General features: G+C 44.7%; 1 protein-coding gene across 2 annotated transcripts in view; it reads left to right on the top strand.

Annotated features, from left to right (window-relative positions):
- The window catches only part of fam222ba (family with sequence similarity 222 member Ba), a 36,238-nt gene that overhangs the window by 14,295 nt on the left and 7,022 nt on the right, over positions 1-14,921 (top strand). Inside the window, exons 2-3 of one of the 2 annotated variants that reach the window (XM_039618346.1) lie at positions 10,379-10,506; positions 14,710-14,745. In XM_039618346.1, the coding sequence (XP_039474280.1) occupies positions 10,425-10,506; positions 14,710-14,745 (118 nt within the window). In that variant the 5' untranslated portion in view covers positions 10,379-10,424. The remainder of the gene's footprint in view (positions 1-10,378; positions 10,507-14,709; positions 14,746-14,921) is intronic. The other variant, XM_031741614.2, reaches the window with a different exon arrangement.

Here is a 14,921-nt window from a genome sequence, read left to right on the forward strand (position 1 = left end):
CGCAGAGAGGTGCGCTCGATTTGCCACACGGAGCAGCGCGAGAGTAAAGCACGAGGGAGGTGCTAATAATCGGCTCAGTCATTTTTAATGATCGTTGAAAACCCAGATCGTAATCGAGATTAAAATTCGATTAATTGAGCAGCCCTATATATATGTGTGTGTATATATATGTATGTATATGTGTATATATTACACACACTTTCTTGTCTGTTTACCACTGACGCAAAAACATTACCTTCCTATCTCTGCTTCCTTTGTCCCACAATTCCTCCTCCAGTGCAGTGTGGGGGGTGGATTGCTGTGCTCTGTAGAGACCCCAATTAGCAGGACAAGCATGCCTGCTGAAGGTCACTCCCAGAGCTTTGGTGTGAGAAAAGAGGAGGGCTGGGCCAGTGAGAAGTAGCTCTGACAGTGACCGGGCTGAGACTCTCAGCTCGACCCCAGAGTTCTCACACAACAACCACACTTTTTTAACCTTCTTAGCAGTTTGCATATTCTCCATTTTTGCATTGCATGATGTTAGCAAAAAGTGGCTGAGGGTTTTGCTAAAGGTCAAGCGTTCTCGGTGGATTGTCGTACTATACTGCGACCATATCTGAGAGATCCATTTGTCATTAGCTCCAAAGTCCCCTACTTCATCAGCCCGTGTCGGGTGTCTGCTATCTCTGCCTGATTGATGGCTCTGTCCTTATTGCAGGGAACTGGGGTCGATGGCAAAAAATTTGCTGCTGGGTGCATTAATGCTGTGTTCAGTGGCATAGACCTTTGAGCACGCCTCATCAGTCTTGAATCATTGGTTGGCCACAGGAGATCTGTATGAGCAGGCATGATGCAAGACAGGGAGAGAGGGGGAGCTAGGGACAGGAATAGGAGTTTTAATCAGCTGGGTTAACTCTATTACTCACATGACCTTATGTCACTGCTACAGGCTACAGGAATATACTTACATATTTTAAGCTTCAGTAGCCAATGCCAGTGTTTAGCAGTTTTCAATTTATTTGTCATGTTTTTGTTGTGATTTACTAATCTGTGCTAGGGGAAACAAAGAAATCTCCATTGTAAAACATTATTTAATGGCTTTAAAATATTTTTGTCTTCATTGCAAAATCTTGAAACATTTAGCCAGCTTAAAATTGACGCGAAATCACAGATAAATATCAACCATTTTCATGACTAATTGCCCTTTTATTTACTAATAATCTCTGTCAGAACTGTCTGAAATGGGTAGAAGGTAAGTTAAATCAGCTTCTTTTTATCACAGAAAAGAGCAAACTAATGGTTGCATGTGGCACTTAACAGTTTCTTTTGCAGCTGAATTTTGCAAGTCACTTGCAAAGTAAACACATTTGTCTGTGCAAAAAAGTATTAACTTCAGTATATGGCTGTGCTCAAATTCTGAATTAAAGCTGCTCAGTCATTTAATTTAATATTCATAAAATAGTCCTGTGTTTAATTATGACATTTAGCCTGTTTGCTTTGGTATTGTAGAGGTTGTTGATTGTTTGTATAATAAACCAGTACCTGTGTAGGAGTAAAAACTGTGGAGCCATGACAACACCAGTATACACCAACAGAGTGTGTGTAGGCTCACTGTCAGACAGGCAGACGGAGGGGCCCTCACAGCCTGGGAGGGCCAGATGTTCCCATGCAGACACGGAGGTGATATGTTTGCCATGCTGGGCCTGTATTTGCCTGGCTCTCCACAGAGTCACCGGCTGGCTGCCCAGTACCCTGAGCTGTTGTGTGCTGGGGAAAGAGCTGGGGGTGGAGAGCCACGCACATAAACTCTGGAGATGAAAGAAACCTGCAAATGTCTTCTGTGTTGCCAGGGGCAAAAGAAGCGCCTCTCATACAGTGCTGTCTGCTGGAGAAAGAGCTGCACTTGCCTTTTTTTTGTTTTTGTTTTTGTTTTTTTTCCCCTCTCTCGGATGACCACCAGATACGAGAAGGGCTTGGTTCAGTGTCGCTGGAAGGCCAGGCTGAATGTTAGAGCTGCCACGGAGGCGGCTGACCTTCCCAACCTTTAATAGACACTGGAGGGACGTACATTAGCCTTTACTGAACACATATACAACGTTGTTTATAACAGGAAATAGCGATCTGTTTTTGACGTGTATGACAACAGATCTGGTCGTTGCCACCAGACCTGCAACTGTTTAATCTATTTTTACCAGCTGAACAAGTGGACGGTAAAAATCTGCATTTTTCTGGCTTTGAAAGCTGAAACATGTTGCAGTGTTTTCCACACATTGATTCTACAGAGCCTTTTATAAACCAATAAGCAATTAAACAGCATACAACATACCAGAGTTTAAGATGAAGCGCTAGTTCACTAAAATTCTTTCAGAGGTCAGTGTTTATTAATTGCAGCACAGCCCTGAGTTATTGAAGCATCTAGATTTTTAAAATTACTGATATTCTTTTAGCACTTGGTGCTCACAAGCTTTTCACAAGCCACACTTAAGACTTTAAGTTATCTAAACCAAGCATGTGAGAAATGCGACGGCATTAAATAGGAAGAATTCTGGTAAACACAGTTGTAATGGAGGGCATTAAAGCAGAATTGTTGAAGTGAGTTTTCCCGCAGAGTTGGATCAGGCATACGTCTAATTAAAGTTCTTTCTTTATGTGTTTGTACTGGTATCTATACAGCTCATATAGGAGAGAGGCCAGTTAGTATAATGGCACAGTGGAAAAATCTCTCACAGCAGGCCTGTGTAACACTGGAAGCTGTTTTTGTGCGTTAAGCCCTTTTAGGATGATTTGTGAGAGTCAGCGCTTACACAGTTCTGCTAAGCAGAGCTGCTCTGACCCTGCACCCCCACTAAATCAGTCCAGCCCTTGCAAACAGGCCAGAGTTGGTTAATACTGGGTCAATAATATGGGTCTGAGTGGGACAAACACACAGAGACTTAACTTTTTTTTCCTCCCTCTTTTAAACACAGCATACATGTCAATAAGAAGGCGGTGGATATACAGAGGAGGTCATTATTCCTACAGGGGGAAATCACTAGTGCATATGTACGTGTGCGTATGTCGTTTTCTTTACATATAGTGTGTGTGTGTGTGTGTGAGAGACAGAGAGAGCTGGGTGAACAGCTGCATTGATTTGGTTTTGTTTGCTGTGTACTCGGAGCAGAAATGTAAGCCGTGGGAACACCTGGAGAGTGGGGAAAATGGGAGAAGGGGTGGTGGTGGTGTCAGCTCTGCTCCTGGCTCTGTACCAAGCATACATGGATACGCACGCACACACACACACACACACCTACCTCACATGTGTGAGGGCAGTGTGGGATCCCAATCAGCAGCACTTAACAAAGCTTTCCTCTTTTTGCCTTTAATCGCAGGCTCAATTTGTCACTGGGGTGTCCAATTTCTGATAAGCGCTTTGACAGAGAGAGGAGAGGTGGGGAAGAACACAAAATGGATGCACCTGCTAACAAATGAAATCAAACCACTCCATCTTCATTTCCCCCTTTTCCACCAGCTGGAACAATGCTGCCTTGCTTTAGCTCTCGGCACATTGAGTTATTTCCCCACTAACTGGAGTTATTTCCCCCCACTAACCAGCTAGAGGGCCTGGCTGACTTGCAGTCAAATAGGTAGCATCGCCTGATCCTTTAATGTCAAATTCTTCCACACTGACCATCCTCCTCCTGCTGGCTGAAAATTGTTTAGTGGGTCCCTCCTTTTTTTGGTTTATAGCTGTAAGATAGGAACAGTTAAGGATGAGATGTTCCATTCTCAGATTTCTGACCATCAGAGTACTTCATGTAGCCTTACTTGTGAGTCTAAGTATGGAAGTCAATCCTTTGAGGTATGCTGAGGCCAAATGGCCCAGTTTCCTTTCCGCAGTGCATTTTCATTTGTGCGTGTTGGGGCAAGTTCATTGTCAGGCTTGTTATTTTTGTGCATCAATATAATTGTTTTGTACACTGAGTCTAATTGCAGTATATCGCATTACTTTATCCTGCTTCTAAGACAACTGTGCAATTTTTTACAGAGCCACATACAAAGCAAGCAGCTTGAAAAAAAAAACAGCAGCTGCCTCAGGTCTGGTGATTTCTATCACTTGCTGCATGTACCACAACAAGCACACACTCACAATACACAATACTGCATTGTACTCTAGTTAGTGTTGGTGTCTAACCATAATATTCCAGTCCAGTACCAAAGCCCACAGTGTAACATCTGACACAGCAGCATGTGACTCAGCACATTGTCTGTTGTGATGTGAGGATATGTGAAGATAACACAGATGTGGTGGCACCAGTAAGGAGATGAAAAGAGCAGCGATGATAATGGTGTGTTTGTGTGAGTGCTGTATCTGGTTCTGTGATCTGATGGTTACCTGAAGGCTGGATTAGCATTAGATTTCTTGCAGCTATGATTCTTAAACTTTTCTTCTTCTTTATTTAGGACTATCCGGTTGTTCAGTCTGACGTCACTGGCCGTGTCTGGGCCTAAACTCCGCTGCAGGTCCATATATCAAACGATCACTGTGGCATTACTGAGAGTTGAAAAACTGTCTAAAGTCTTTCATCTTTAATAAAATCATCAGTGTTCTGCTCTACCAGGTGTAACAATTGAGTTTAACATCCAGGCATCCATGAAAATGGAATTTATGACATTTAACGTTAGAAGTTAGCAGGAAGTTAGCTCGCTAGCTTCTATCTAAATACAATATAGCATGTCCTGACTGCGGGGTTTTGGAAACAAATTCAAACGTACAGCTCTGCTATAACTTCCAACATAAATGAAGACAGAAAACTAAACAGCAGTGACGTTTGTAGGGTTACTGAAGTTTGGCTAGCTGGTATACAATGATGTGCTACGTGACCGCTAGCGACACAGCTATGTTAGCATAATATAAACAAGCTAACTTTTTTTCCACTCGATAAAAGTTAACGTGAGTGCTCTCGGTGGTCAGGAACAAATGTAATAGCATGGCAGGATGCTGTAAAAGGACTAAATTCCAGCCAGGAGAACAAGTGAGATAATCCATCCACAATACGAGGTTAGTCATTCATATACTGCTGCATGGGCTGTGCTGTAGTTACATCGTAAGGTTTTAAAAACTGAGCTTAAATAAATGATTAGCGGTAATAAAAGCCGAGGGAGGTCAACAGTGATCACTGACTGTTTTTAGGAGCTTTTTGAGATTAAATAGAAGAAAATACAAAACATTAAACATGTTAACAACACAAAAGCCATATTAAACGCAGACTGCTTTAGGCCCGGAAGTAGGATTCGTCACGTCATCACTGAACAACCGGATTGTCAAGATGCTACAGCCTCACTGTGGTAGCACTCGTACTTCCTTTTTACATTTGCTTCCAAGTGATCAAGTCAAATGGTAATTGCAGCACTGAGCAAAGACGTGCCCAGTATTTGAACCTTATCACGAGTGACTTTTGAACAGCCTCTCAGTAATTTAAATACATGCCAATCAGAACTCCTCTGAGCTGAATTAAAACAGTTAGGAAATCAATTCCAATCTCCAGTGTTGCTTTATGGAATCTTTGCTTTCCTCTTCTTTTACTGTATGTCAGATCTTTTTTTCCCCCCTCCCTCAAGTGTTTTAAGAGTCATGTCTGAGAATAGGCTGGCTCTTTCCTCACTGAGGCATGCCCAGCTTCTGGCTGTGCTCTCGATGGATTTGCTGCAGATAAATAAATAACTAGGCTGGTACCCCTCACTTTGGTTCCCCTCTGTTTTGGCAGGCCATCCACACTGCATTTTCTATCAGGTGTAAACATGTCTGTCAAACGGCGCAGTCAGGGGCCCCGGCATTTTGGCATTCATGACACCATGCATGCACCGCTGCCAGCGCTTTCTGTCTGCCCGTCTGACCTTGGCCAGCCTTGACGTGACTGAGCACACTTAGCTCTACCTTCCACTTTTGTAGAGCTCTTGGGGAAGCCAAGCAGCCTTAAGTGGCTGTTGGTGAAACTGACCCCAAGTTGAAGAACTGACTTTGGCTGGCTGTCCTCGCAGTGGTTATGTGGTGGATGGGTAATGACCATGACATAGCTGTGGCATAGATATCCTAGCTAGACCAGGACACTTGCAGCCGGATACGTTTTCATTCTCTCATCTCGCTACCATGTCGCTGTCATCATCTCCACTGTGACGAGCCGTGGTCATCATCCAAGAGGCTCCAAACTACTGATGTAAAGACAAGACAGGACAAATGGGGTCAGCCTGATAAGAGAAGAGGCCTCTTACTGTCACGGTGTTCCCTTTTCTCAGTTTCATGGTGCACAACTTCTCTAAGAGTCTGTGTTTTCATCCTGAAACCAACCCTCCGTATCTGACACCTATGCAAAGATTTAGCCGATCCAACTGTGGACTGTGCAGTATTCTAGGGGCATGCTGCCTCTCTCCGCTCCACATCCACCGTCGCACCTCGGGGAACTGTCACTCTTTCATCAGTTAGTTACTGAGCATTCATACCGTCTCCCAGTTGTTTCACAGACCCCTCCCTCCCTCTAAAGAAGAGCATCTTCAAGTAGCTGTCTTCCTCTCTCCCACAGTATTGCAGCAGTTTCCTTACTTGACAGATTTATCCCTGACACACTGTCTTGCAACTTGGAAACCACTACTTTACAGACTCTCAATTTGTGTGCAAGTTGAGTTTGGGTTGGTTGTCTTCTCTTCTGCTTCTTCTTCTTCTTCTCCCCCCTTTTTTTTTTTTTTTAACCCTCTGCTCGTGATCAGACCTATCTCCCACTCTCTCGCCCTTTCTCTTTTGGCGCGAGATAACACTCGGGGTTGATGAGTGGATCTCTGCTGACTGAAAAGCAAACGGCCCATCCCGAACGCCTCGGGATGTGCTGGAGTCATCAGGATCCATTGTGTGAAACTGTGAAACCAGCCTGTCATAGCCTAACATGCCCGTGTCCCTCAGCTAGCAACAGCAATCCTTCCTGCCTCTGTTGTTTGTGCAGCCTGATGGGCTAATGAAGGCCATACCAAAGTGTTATTTCTTCCCACCGTGCTCAAGAGCCAAGGCTTTTTCCCCTTTCTTTTGACAGAATACTCTGGTTTGGTATTCAAGGGTAAAAAGCTGTTCTCATCTTCCTGCTCTCTTTTTTTTTATTCTTTCTTTACCTCCTATTCAGACTCGGCTTGCAAAGAAAAGTAATTTCACTCTTTCTGTCCCTGAGAGAATCAACACAGTGAAGTTGCATTGAATTCCTGCTGCAACATTTTTTTTTCTTGGCTCTATTTCAGACCCATAACCTGGGGGTAAACATGCAATTAAAATAACAGCAGCCTGCTCTCTCCTCCACTCTCCTCTTCTTCAGCTGTTAGCACAAGCCATGTACAACATGGTGACTAGGCTCTCCTAATTGCTTTTGCTCATAATTGGTATAGAAAAACTGCTAATATAATACCAGCATCCAAACATGCTTTCTCACCTTATTCCCCCCCCCCCCCCCATTATTGTATTTCTGCCCAAATATTGTAGATGTCTCCTTCTAATGAGCTTATTTTTGGTGCCCCCCCACCCCCACCCCCCACCCCCCAGTGGTGCATCACTGCTGCTGGATATTTTAATAGATGATTTCCTATGCAATTAGTCTGATGCTATTTCCAAATTTCTAACAAATGCAGATTATAGTTGATGGAGAGGATATTGATCAAAACAATCAGCACATAAATGCAGTCAGCTGGTCTCATTTCCTAAATGGTTTCCATCTATCCTCTTCCTCCTTCACTTCTCTGTAATTTTTTTTTTCAAACTTTCAGATGGCTTTCTATTTCTCCTTCCCCAGTGAGGAATGAAAAGAAAATATAGGTCAGCTTTTATGGGAGCAATTTGACACATGACACAAGCCATGCGCATCACTTGCTCAAGTCCTGCTTTGTTTTCTTGCCTTTATTTGTCTATAATGAAAGCCACACAGTTATTCACACGCTTTATTACAGTTCTATAAGTAGCTGGTGGATACTTGGCCCCCCCAATACTTTGAGAACCCCGTAGTGTCTGTCTGCATGGGGCTGATAGTGTGAGATGCCTGGCTAAACTCCACCAAGCCAATCCTTGCTCCACAGGCCTTCCTAGCTGGCTTGGCTGGGCCTCCTTATACGCAACTGTGTTTCCACTTATAACAGGAGGGGCTTGTCTCTGTACCACAAGGGCTATTAAGTCATTAGGGTAGATATTTACCTGAATGGATGGGCAGCTTGAGGGTCCCTGTTTAGAGTAGGCTAAACCCCCTGGTAGTTAGAGGGCAATTTGGACAGCCAGCAGGCGACCCAGTCATGTGTCCAATTACATCCTGCAGAGAGGCACCTCCAACTACCGCGAGCTCGGTCCCTGTCTGGATCTGACGCTCTGTCAGGTGTAGTCGTGCCGCTTCTGATACAAATAGTCTGAGTGTTGGGAGGGGGAAAAAAAGAAAGTCTCCATGGGGGTGTGCGCCTTTGTAGAAAGTGCCACTGTTTGGCGTGTGATGTATATTTGAAGTCACTGTGGCAGTGGTGCTGAAATGCAAGTCAGTAAACGTCAGGCTTCTGTCTGTCAGGTTTCATGTCCGCCTGCTCTGCGCTACAAAGCAGAGCGTCAGCTTGGGCATTACCATAGGCTGACCTTTGCTGCTGCACTCCCCACTGCACACATATCTGACATTCAGGGGCGCTGTGGGGGAGGCAGGAAGGGGGTGGCCTGTTGGGTGGTTGGTTTTTTTGCATGTAGTGTGTTGTGTATGTTCTTACAACAAATTAACTGACAGTTTTGTGCGCGGTTTTGTTTTGTTTTCCCCAACATCATTTCACTCTCCTGTCACCGTTCTGCTTTTGAAACCCTCCTAACAAAGACACTGCTGTATTTGATATTTAGCTTTCCTCCACACCAAACCTGCCTGTTGTCAAAGAGATTGCTGTTATCTTTCTGTGAAATCTTGGCATCCTGATAAATGAGAGAGGGCTGGAAATCTTGCCTGCTGACATCAAGGCACCATGTACCTAAAATCCTTCCAAGACCAGAGGGAAAAGAATAACATATCAGCCCAATTAAAGTTAATGCATGGTGACACGCTGAATTGAGGGCAGCGATTGCTGCCATATGGCAGTCCAGGCTGTAAATCAGAAGGCACAGGAAAGGGGAGGAGGATGAGAGAAGTGGGAGCAGAGGCCAAGCAACAGAAAAGGTGACACAGTGTCAGTGCTGCAGAACACCCCCGAAATCCTCAGATCCATCTCAGGACTGCAGCTTCCCCCCCCCATGCAGCACCCTAAGGTGCAACGCCCTCAGGTGTCTGTGTAGAACTGGCAGCTTCATTAAGGCTTGTTTTTTGGGGGGAGGGGTTTTCTCCGCTTCTTGCTGGGAGGATTTAAATGAGCTGTCATCCTGACCTTTTTGAGCTCCTGCTTTTTAAAGCAAGTTCAGCCCCCGCCACCCCTCTACTACCACCCTAAACCCGCTACCCTCCTTTCTTCCTTTTCACCTTTCTCTCTCGCTTTGTCACTCTTTCCTCCACTTGTCTCTTCTCCCCGCAGGGGGGAAGACACTTTTAAGCCATCACCCTGCGGCAGACAGGGATGGCAAGGTTGTTATGTGGGTAATTGCCTCTCTCATAGACGCTTGTTTGTCTGCGCGCACTTGCCACCCTCCTCTGATGCCACACGGCAAACGGGGAGGGCACGGACTCTGTAGACTTAATTTGCTCCCTGACTGTTCTTCAGTGCTGATTAAGCAAGCATCTGTGGTGTTTTTGAATATAGCAGTAAGCCAAGTGGAGCATGGCTAACGTTTTCTCCCTCACTGTTACATCAAGTTATTGCACAAAGTGGCAGACATTTATGGGAGCCGTAGCCATGTTTATTCATTTCTTTCCGCCCCGTCCCTAGCTGACTCCATTGTTTAATGTCCCCAAAATAAAGGCCTCTTTGAGGTCTGGAGGACTGCAGTATCGATCAGAGACTCACTAACTTGTCAGAGCCAGGCCTCTCGAGTGTGTTCTTTTTGGGTATACAGGAGTCATTAATTTCCTCTGCCACGGTCTGATAGTGGCAGAGAAGTAAAGTGCAGGTTGCGGGGTCCAACTAGGTGACTAACATGCAAGTCGAGGAGGAAGGACTGAGTCAATTTAAAGCTGCCAGTCCCTCAGGCCCAGCCTGCCCGTTTTACTTCAGCTGTTTGATGTTTAATTGAAGTTGTTATTGGCATCAAATGTCACCTTACCCGATGCTCCAGGTGTGAATCATTTTCTAATTGAAAGGTAACTATGTCTCCCCCAGCCCCATGCCTCAGGGGACTTGCTACTGAGTTCTATTAGCCTGCACCCAGCCTCTGCATCGACACGCACCATGTGCTGCCTTGGAGTTATGTCTGACCTCTCCCTCTCTCTCTCTCTTTTTCTCTCCACAGTGTGAGGAGAAGTGTGTGTCCCATGTTGCATTAGTGTCTGTGTGAAATGCTGGCCTGTCTGCCAGGGCCAGGTGACCTCCCCCTCCAGCTTCTCCCCCACACGCAGATGAACACTGGACTTCAGAAATGTAAGTACTGCTGTCAGGACACACATGCACACTGTTAACTACCACCACAACCACCACCACCACCACCATCATCCCACACAACAAACCAAGCTGTTACAATCCTGCTGGCCGCCCCACATTAGATCCCCATGCCAACCCTGGCCTGGATCTCTTCTGCAGTTCTGTGTTAAAACCAGAAAGAGTGAGAGAGAATATTTTAGTGCTCCAGGACCATAGATCTGTCTTCAAGGGAAATTAAGATGAACCCCACCATTAATTTGCTGATGAAAGGCGAACCAGCTCCCTCCCTCTCTCATCACCCCTGAGGATCTGTCTGTCACAAGAGTGTGGTCCTGTGTGCTCACTGCAACATTGCTAACACATTCATGTGTTTGAACATGAGCATCTCAGCTACTTTTCACCATCAGGAAGAGTCAGTTACTGTCAGACTCGCAGACAGATTGCGGCTGAGTGGTTTTGCCCCGATGATCTTGTAATGTGGGTGAATTTAAGAAGCAATCTGCTGGCCCAGTTTAACAGCAGAGTAGTCAGTGCCGGCCCGCTGAATTCAATGTGTCTGAATTTTACAACTCGACTGCTGACAAACTTGGACACTTTTGGGTGTCGGCAGCACAAATGGAGAGTCAAAGTCAGCAAATGCCAGCGAGAACTCAGACTTCAGAGGCTCTGACCAGTGATGATGAAGGAGAAAAATACACAAAGAAACAGTAGGTTACTGCTGTTCTGTGTCTTTAAGAATGTAAATACCTTCACATTTTGTTATGAATTGCACAGTTTGTCCATTTGATGCCAGGTTACAGTCATACTTGCGTTTTGTCTCATCTTCAGTTAGTTTTTTATACCCAGTCACTTCTGAGACATACTCAATGCTCAATACTTTTGGTCAGCTTTATTTACACAAAACGTCTTGGTCTCCTTTTCCTCCTGTCTCCTCCCTGAGTGGAAGCTCAGCTCCAGGCGTGACCCATTTCTACTGCCTTTTTTTTTTTTTTTTTTTTTTTTTTTTTTTTTTGTAAAATGCTCCAGCTCATCAAGACTGTAATTTCAGAATCACAGTAATCAGCCAACCCCCAGGAGATCAGCAAGCGCGAGGGAGTCTGCTAAGTGCCAGCGTCTGTTGCCTCACTCAGGCAGGCTTGTGACATGGTACAGCCATCAGCCAGACTCTTTCCCTGCTCTTCCTTTATGTGACACACTAAGACACATCAGAGCACAAGACGCAACTGGAGCTCAATTTGTTTTTTTTCTGCTCGGGACTGTAATCCATTTAGGTCATGGAGTGTGCGTCCCACAGCCACGGCCATTCCTAGAAGTGTAATTTCAGCCCTTTTTTTTTTTTTTCTTTGTTATCATTTTCTCATAATGCTTTTCATCTGTTCGTCAAACAGGTGAGCTATCGCATCAAAAGCCACCGACCCGAATGTCATGTGAACTGTATCATTTTTATCAAAGTGCCATGAAAAAAGTGAATTTGAAAAGAAATATGCTCTCTCTGGTTTGCCTCTTTTACCACCCATAATCTATCACCTGTAGCTCACCTCCTGCATGTTAGCAGTCTTAGCAGTTGTCAGGCCTGAACCCTCGAGTAATGCTCCACCGTCTCCCTGCTGGCTGTCCACAGAGCTCACTGTCTCTCCAGAGCTTCTATCGCTTACCCAGCACAGAAGATAATTTGACAGCTTGACTCCATGAGAGATGTGCTTGACTGCTTTTAGGTGAAATTCATAGACTGGTTGTCACTTGAAATCTTTATTCAGTGCACTGACAAGTCCCTGCAAAAAAAGAAAAAGGAAAAAAAAAAGCTCAGATGGGAGGTTTACATAATTAGCTCCTATTTGTTTTGCTATTCTTGAGCTCGAGCCTTTCAGCTACTCGGTGCTCCCTAATGCCGAATCTTGTGTAACACAATCTCGTCTTTGACACTTTCCCACCACTCGATAATCACCAAGAGCTCCAAAACGCCAGGCTGGCTGTGCCCTGCCTCTCCTCCTGCGGGGGAATCTGCGCACTGGAGAGTCATTTAAAGTTACGAGCTTGCAGGCTTCTCTCAGAGGCAAGGCCAGGGCAGCTGCTCTATTTATCATCAGGGAGTGTCTGCTAACAGATGACGGCTGTGAAATGTAAAGGCTGTCGGAGGAGCAGATCAGGTACGCTAAGAGACAGCGGGTCACAAAGAAAACTGCTCATCCTGCAGGCAGGATGACTGAAGAACCAGGAAGTGGCCCTTGGTCCTCACGTCTCACAGGCAGAACAAACTGTGAGTACAGCTGGGCCACTTGGCTGATTCTCACATCTTAGTCCCCACTGAGATCAAAAGCAACCTTCTCTTCCTCCTCTCCTCATAATAGTTTTCATTTTCTTTGAAGGTTATGCTCTCTTCATAACTCGGCAAAAATGTAGGGAGGTCTCTTCACGTGAGAAACCAAACGCATATGTCTAATTTGATGCCGAAGCTTCAGACCTAATTTCCTGCTCTTGTGTGAAAAGTGCAATTTACAGCAGCATGAGCCCCTGCTCCCTGCTGCTTAAACCTTGTTCAATGAAAACAGTAGTTTGAATAAAAGAAACCCTAATTAGTGCCTGCTGACTGTGCACTTGTGTTCCAACTAGCTAGCTTGCAGTGGGATAATTAGCGCACGGCCAGACTGCCCTCTTTCCCCTGCTCCCTCCCTGGAAACGTGCTTAGCTGGAGATCTGAGAGATGATGTGCTTGCAGCCGCCAGCAGCCGCCTACAAACTTCACTCATATTCCTCATTAACCCTTCCTTGATGCTTTAAGCCCTTCAACTAATCCAGGTTTCAGGTTAAGGTTGAAATGCTAATAAGCTACACTTGCTTACTAGAACCCATAATCAACAGCTGCCAGGAGCCTTAAGCAGATGTAAACAGCGAGAGGTCGATTTTATCCACTGTTAGTGGGGAAGCTGCTCTAAACAGTAATTTACCGATTTCATTACACATTTTACAGCGGTGCTGTTAAACCCTTTTTCCTGATTTGCCTTTTTTTTCTCCCCCCTCCCCAAAATGTCAGCCTAAGCTGTGTTAACAATGTATAATCCCTTTTCCAATTTAATGGATTGGTCACTTTCCATTGGCAGTGCTTTCTTCGCTACTTGCCTGAATCTAACAGTGGCAAAGAAATAACACTGTAGGCAGTTACATGTCTGTGGGTTAGCATTTTTTTGTTTGTTTTAATTTTTTTTTCTTGCTGTAGATTTCAATCTAAAAGCAAGAGTTCTCTTCCCCTGCATAAAAATATGAAAAAATACGCTGTTTTCATCCATTTAAGGTTTTTATTAAAATTGCATGTATTTTACCTTAATTCTATTTGGATCTCTCATGTGAACTAGACTAGAAGCCTGCACAGAAAACATGAAGTGATTTTGCATTTAAATGTGCTGTAGTTATTAAAAAGCGGGGTTATTTTCATTTCCATCTCCTTATTTTTATTCTTGGACTCTTATTAGCTCCAGTAATTTTGCATGACCTCAGTGCCGTTCATCTTCTATCTGAAACGACAACAAAACCAGCTTTCTTATGAATGACTGCGTCTCTTTCAAAGAGGTCGCCAACAACAGGTGGGTGTGGCTGCTTCGTGTTTCAGAGCATTATTGGGATATCGTCTCTGACTGACTGCAGAGCAGTTTGAAGCCTGATTTTTGGCTTGCGGGGATTACCTTCACGTGTGCTGACATTCGTGGGTTTTTTTGGGGGGGGTTTTTTCCAACTTTGCCCAGCATATATGACAGAATGTAAGGAAAAGCATAACATTCTGTCATGTTGCTCACAATCTTAGTATCAAATAGAAGATTTCATGCCCGTAAAATGATAAAAGATGTTTTATTCATCGCAACAGATGATGTACTCGCTTCACACCCACTTACAACCCTTTCTACAGCTACACTGACTTGAGGTTTTGACAGCAGCTGCAGACCACGGAGGCTGTGCCAAGATCTTCCAAACTGAACACCGAGAGCAAACAACTTGCATTTATTAATGCATACTCCTTTATACTCTTTGCACTGTTTGCACTCTGTAGTAAAGGTAACCTACTAATTACTGGAAAAACTGAGTGAGGTTTTATTTATGTTATGATCAAACTTCCTTTGTTTTTATTTAGTGTGGGTTTTTTTTGGGGGGGGGGGTTGCCACAACGTATCATCGTTTTCAACAGGCTCATTAATCATTTCCTGTATTTGACAGGTGAAACCTCTCCTCATCATGTCTGTGTGCTCCTGTGTAAGTGTTTATTTATCTGTGTTTGCTTACCCTGGCATTTATTCAGTGGCCTCAGTGATGGTGGGTGTCAAGCTCCAGCTCCTTGGCCCAGACCCCTGCATTAATGAGGCTGCCATCAGCAGGCTGAATGCTTAGTTACAGCTGCCCCCCGTGTGCCGCCCTATGCCGGCCCCGCA

Source organism: Oreochromis aureus, linkage group 10 (genome assembly GCF_013358895.1).
Source record: "Oreochromis aureus strain Israel breed Guangdong linkage group 10, ZZ_aureus, whole genome shotgun sequence".
Classification (NCBI taxonomy): Eukaryota; Metazoa; Chordata; class Actinopteri; order Cichliformes; family Cichlidae; genus Oreochromis; species Oreochromis aureus.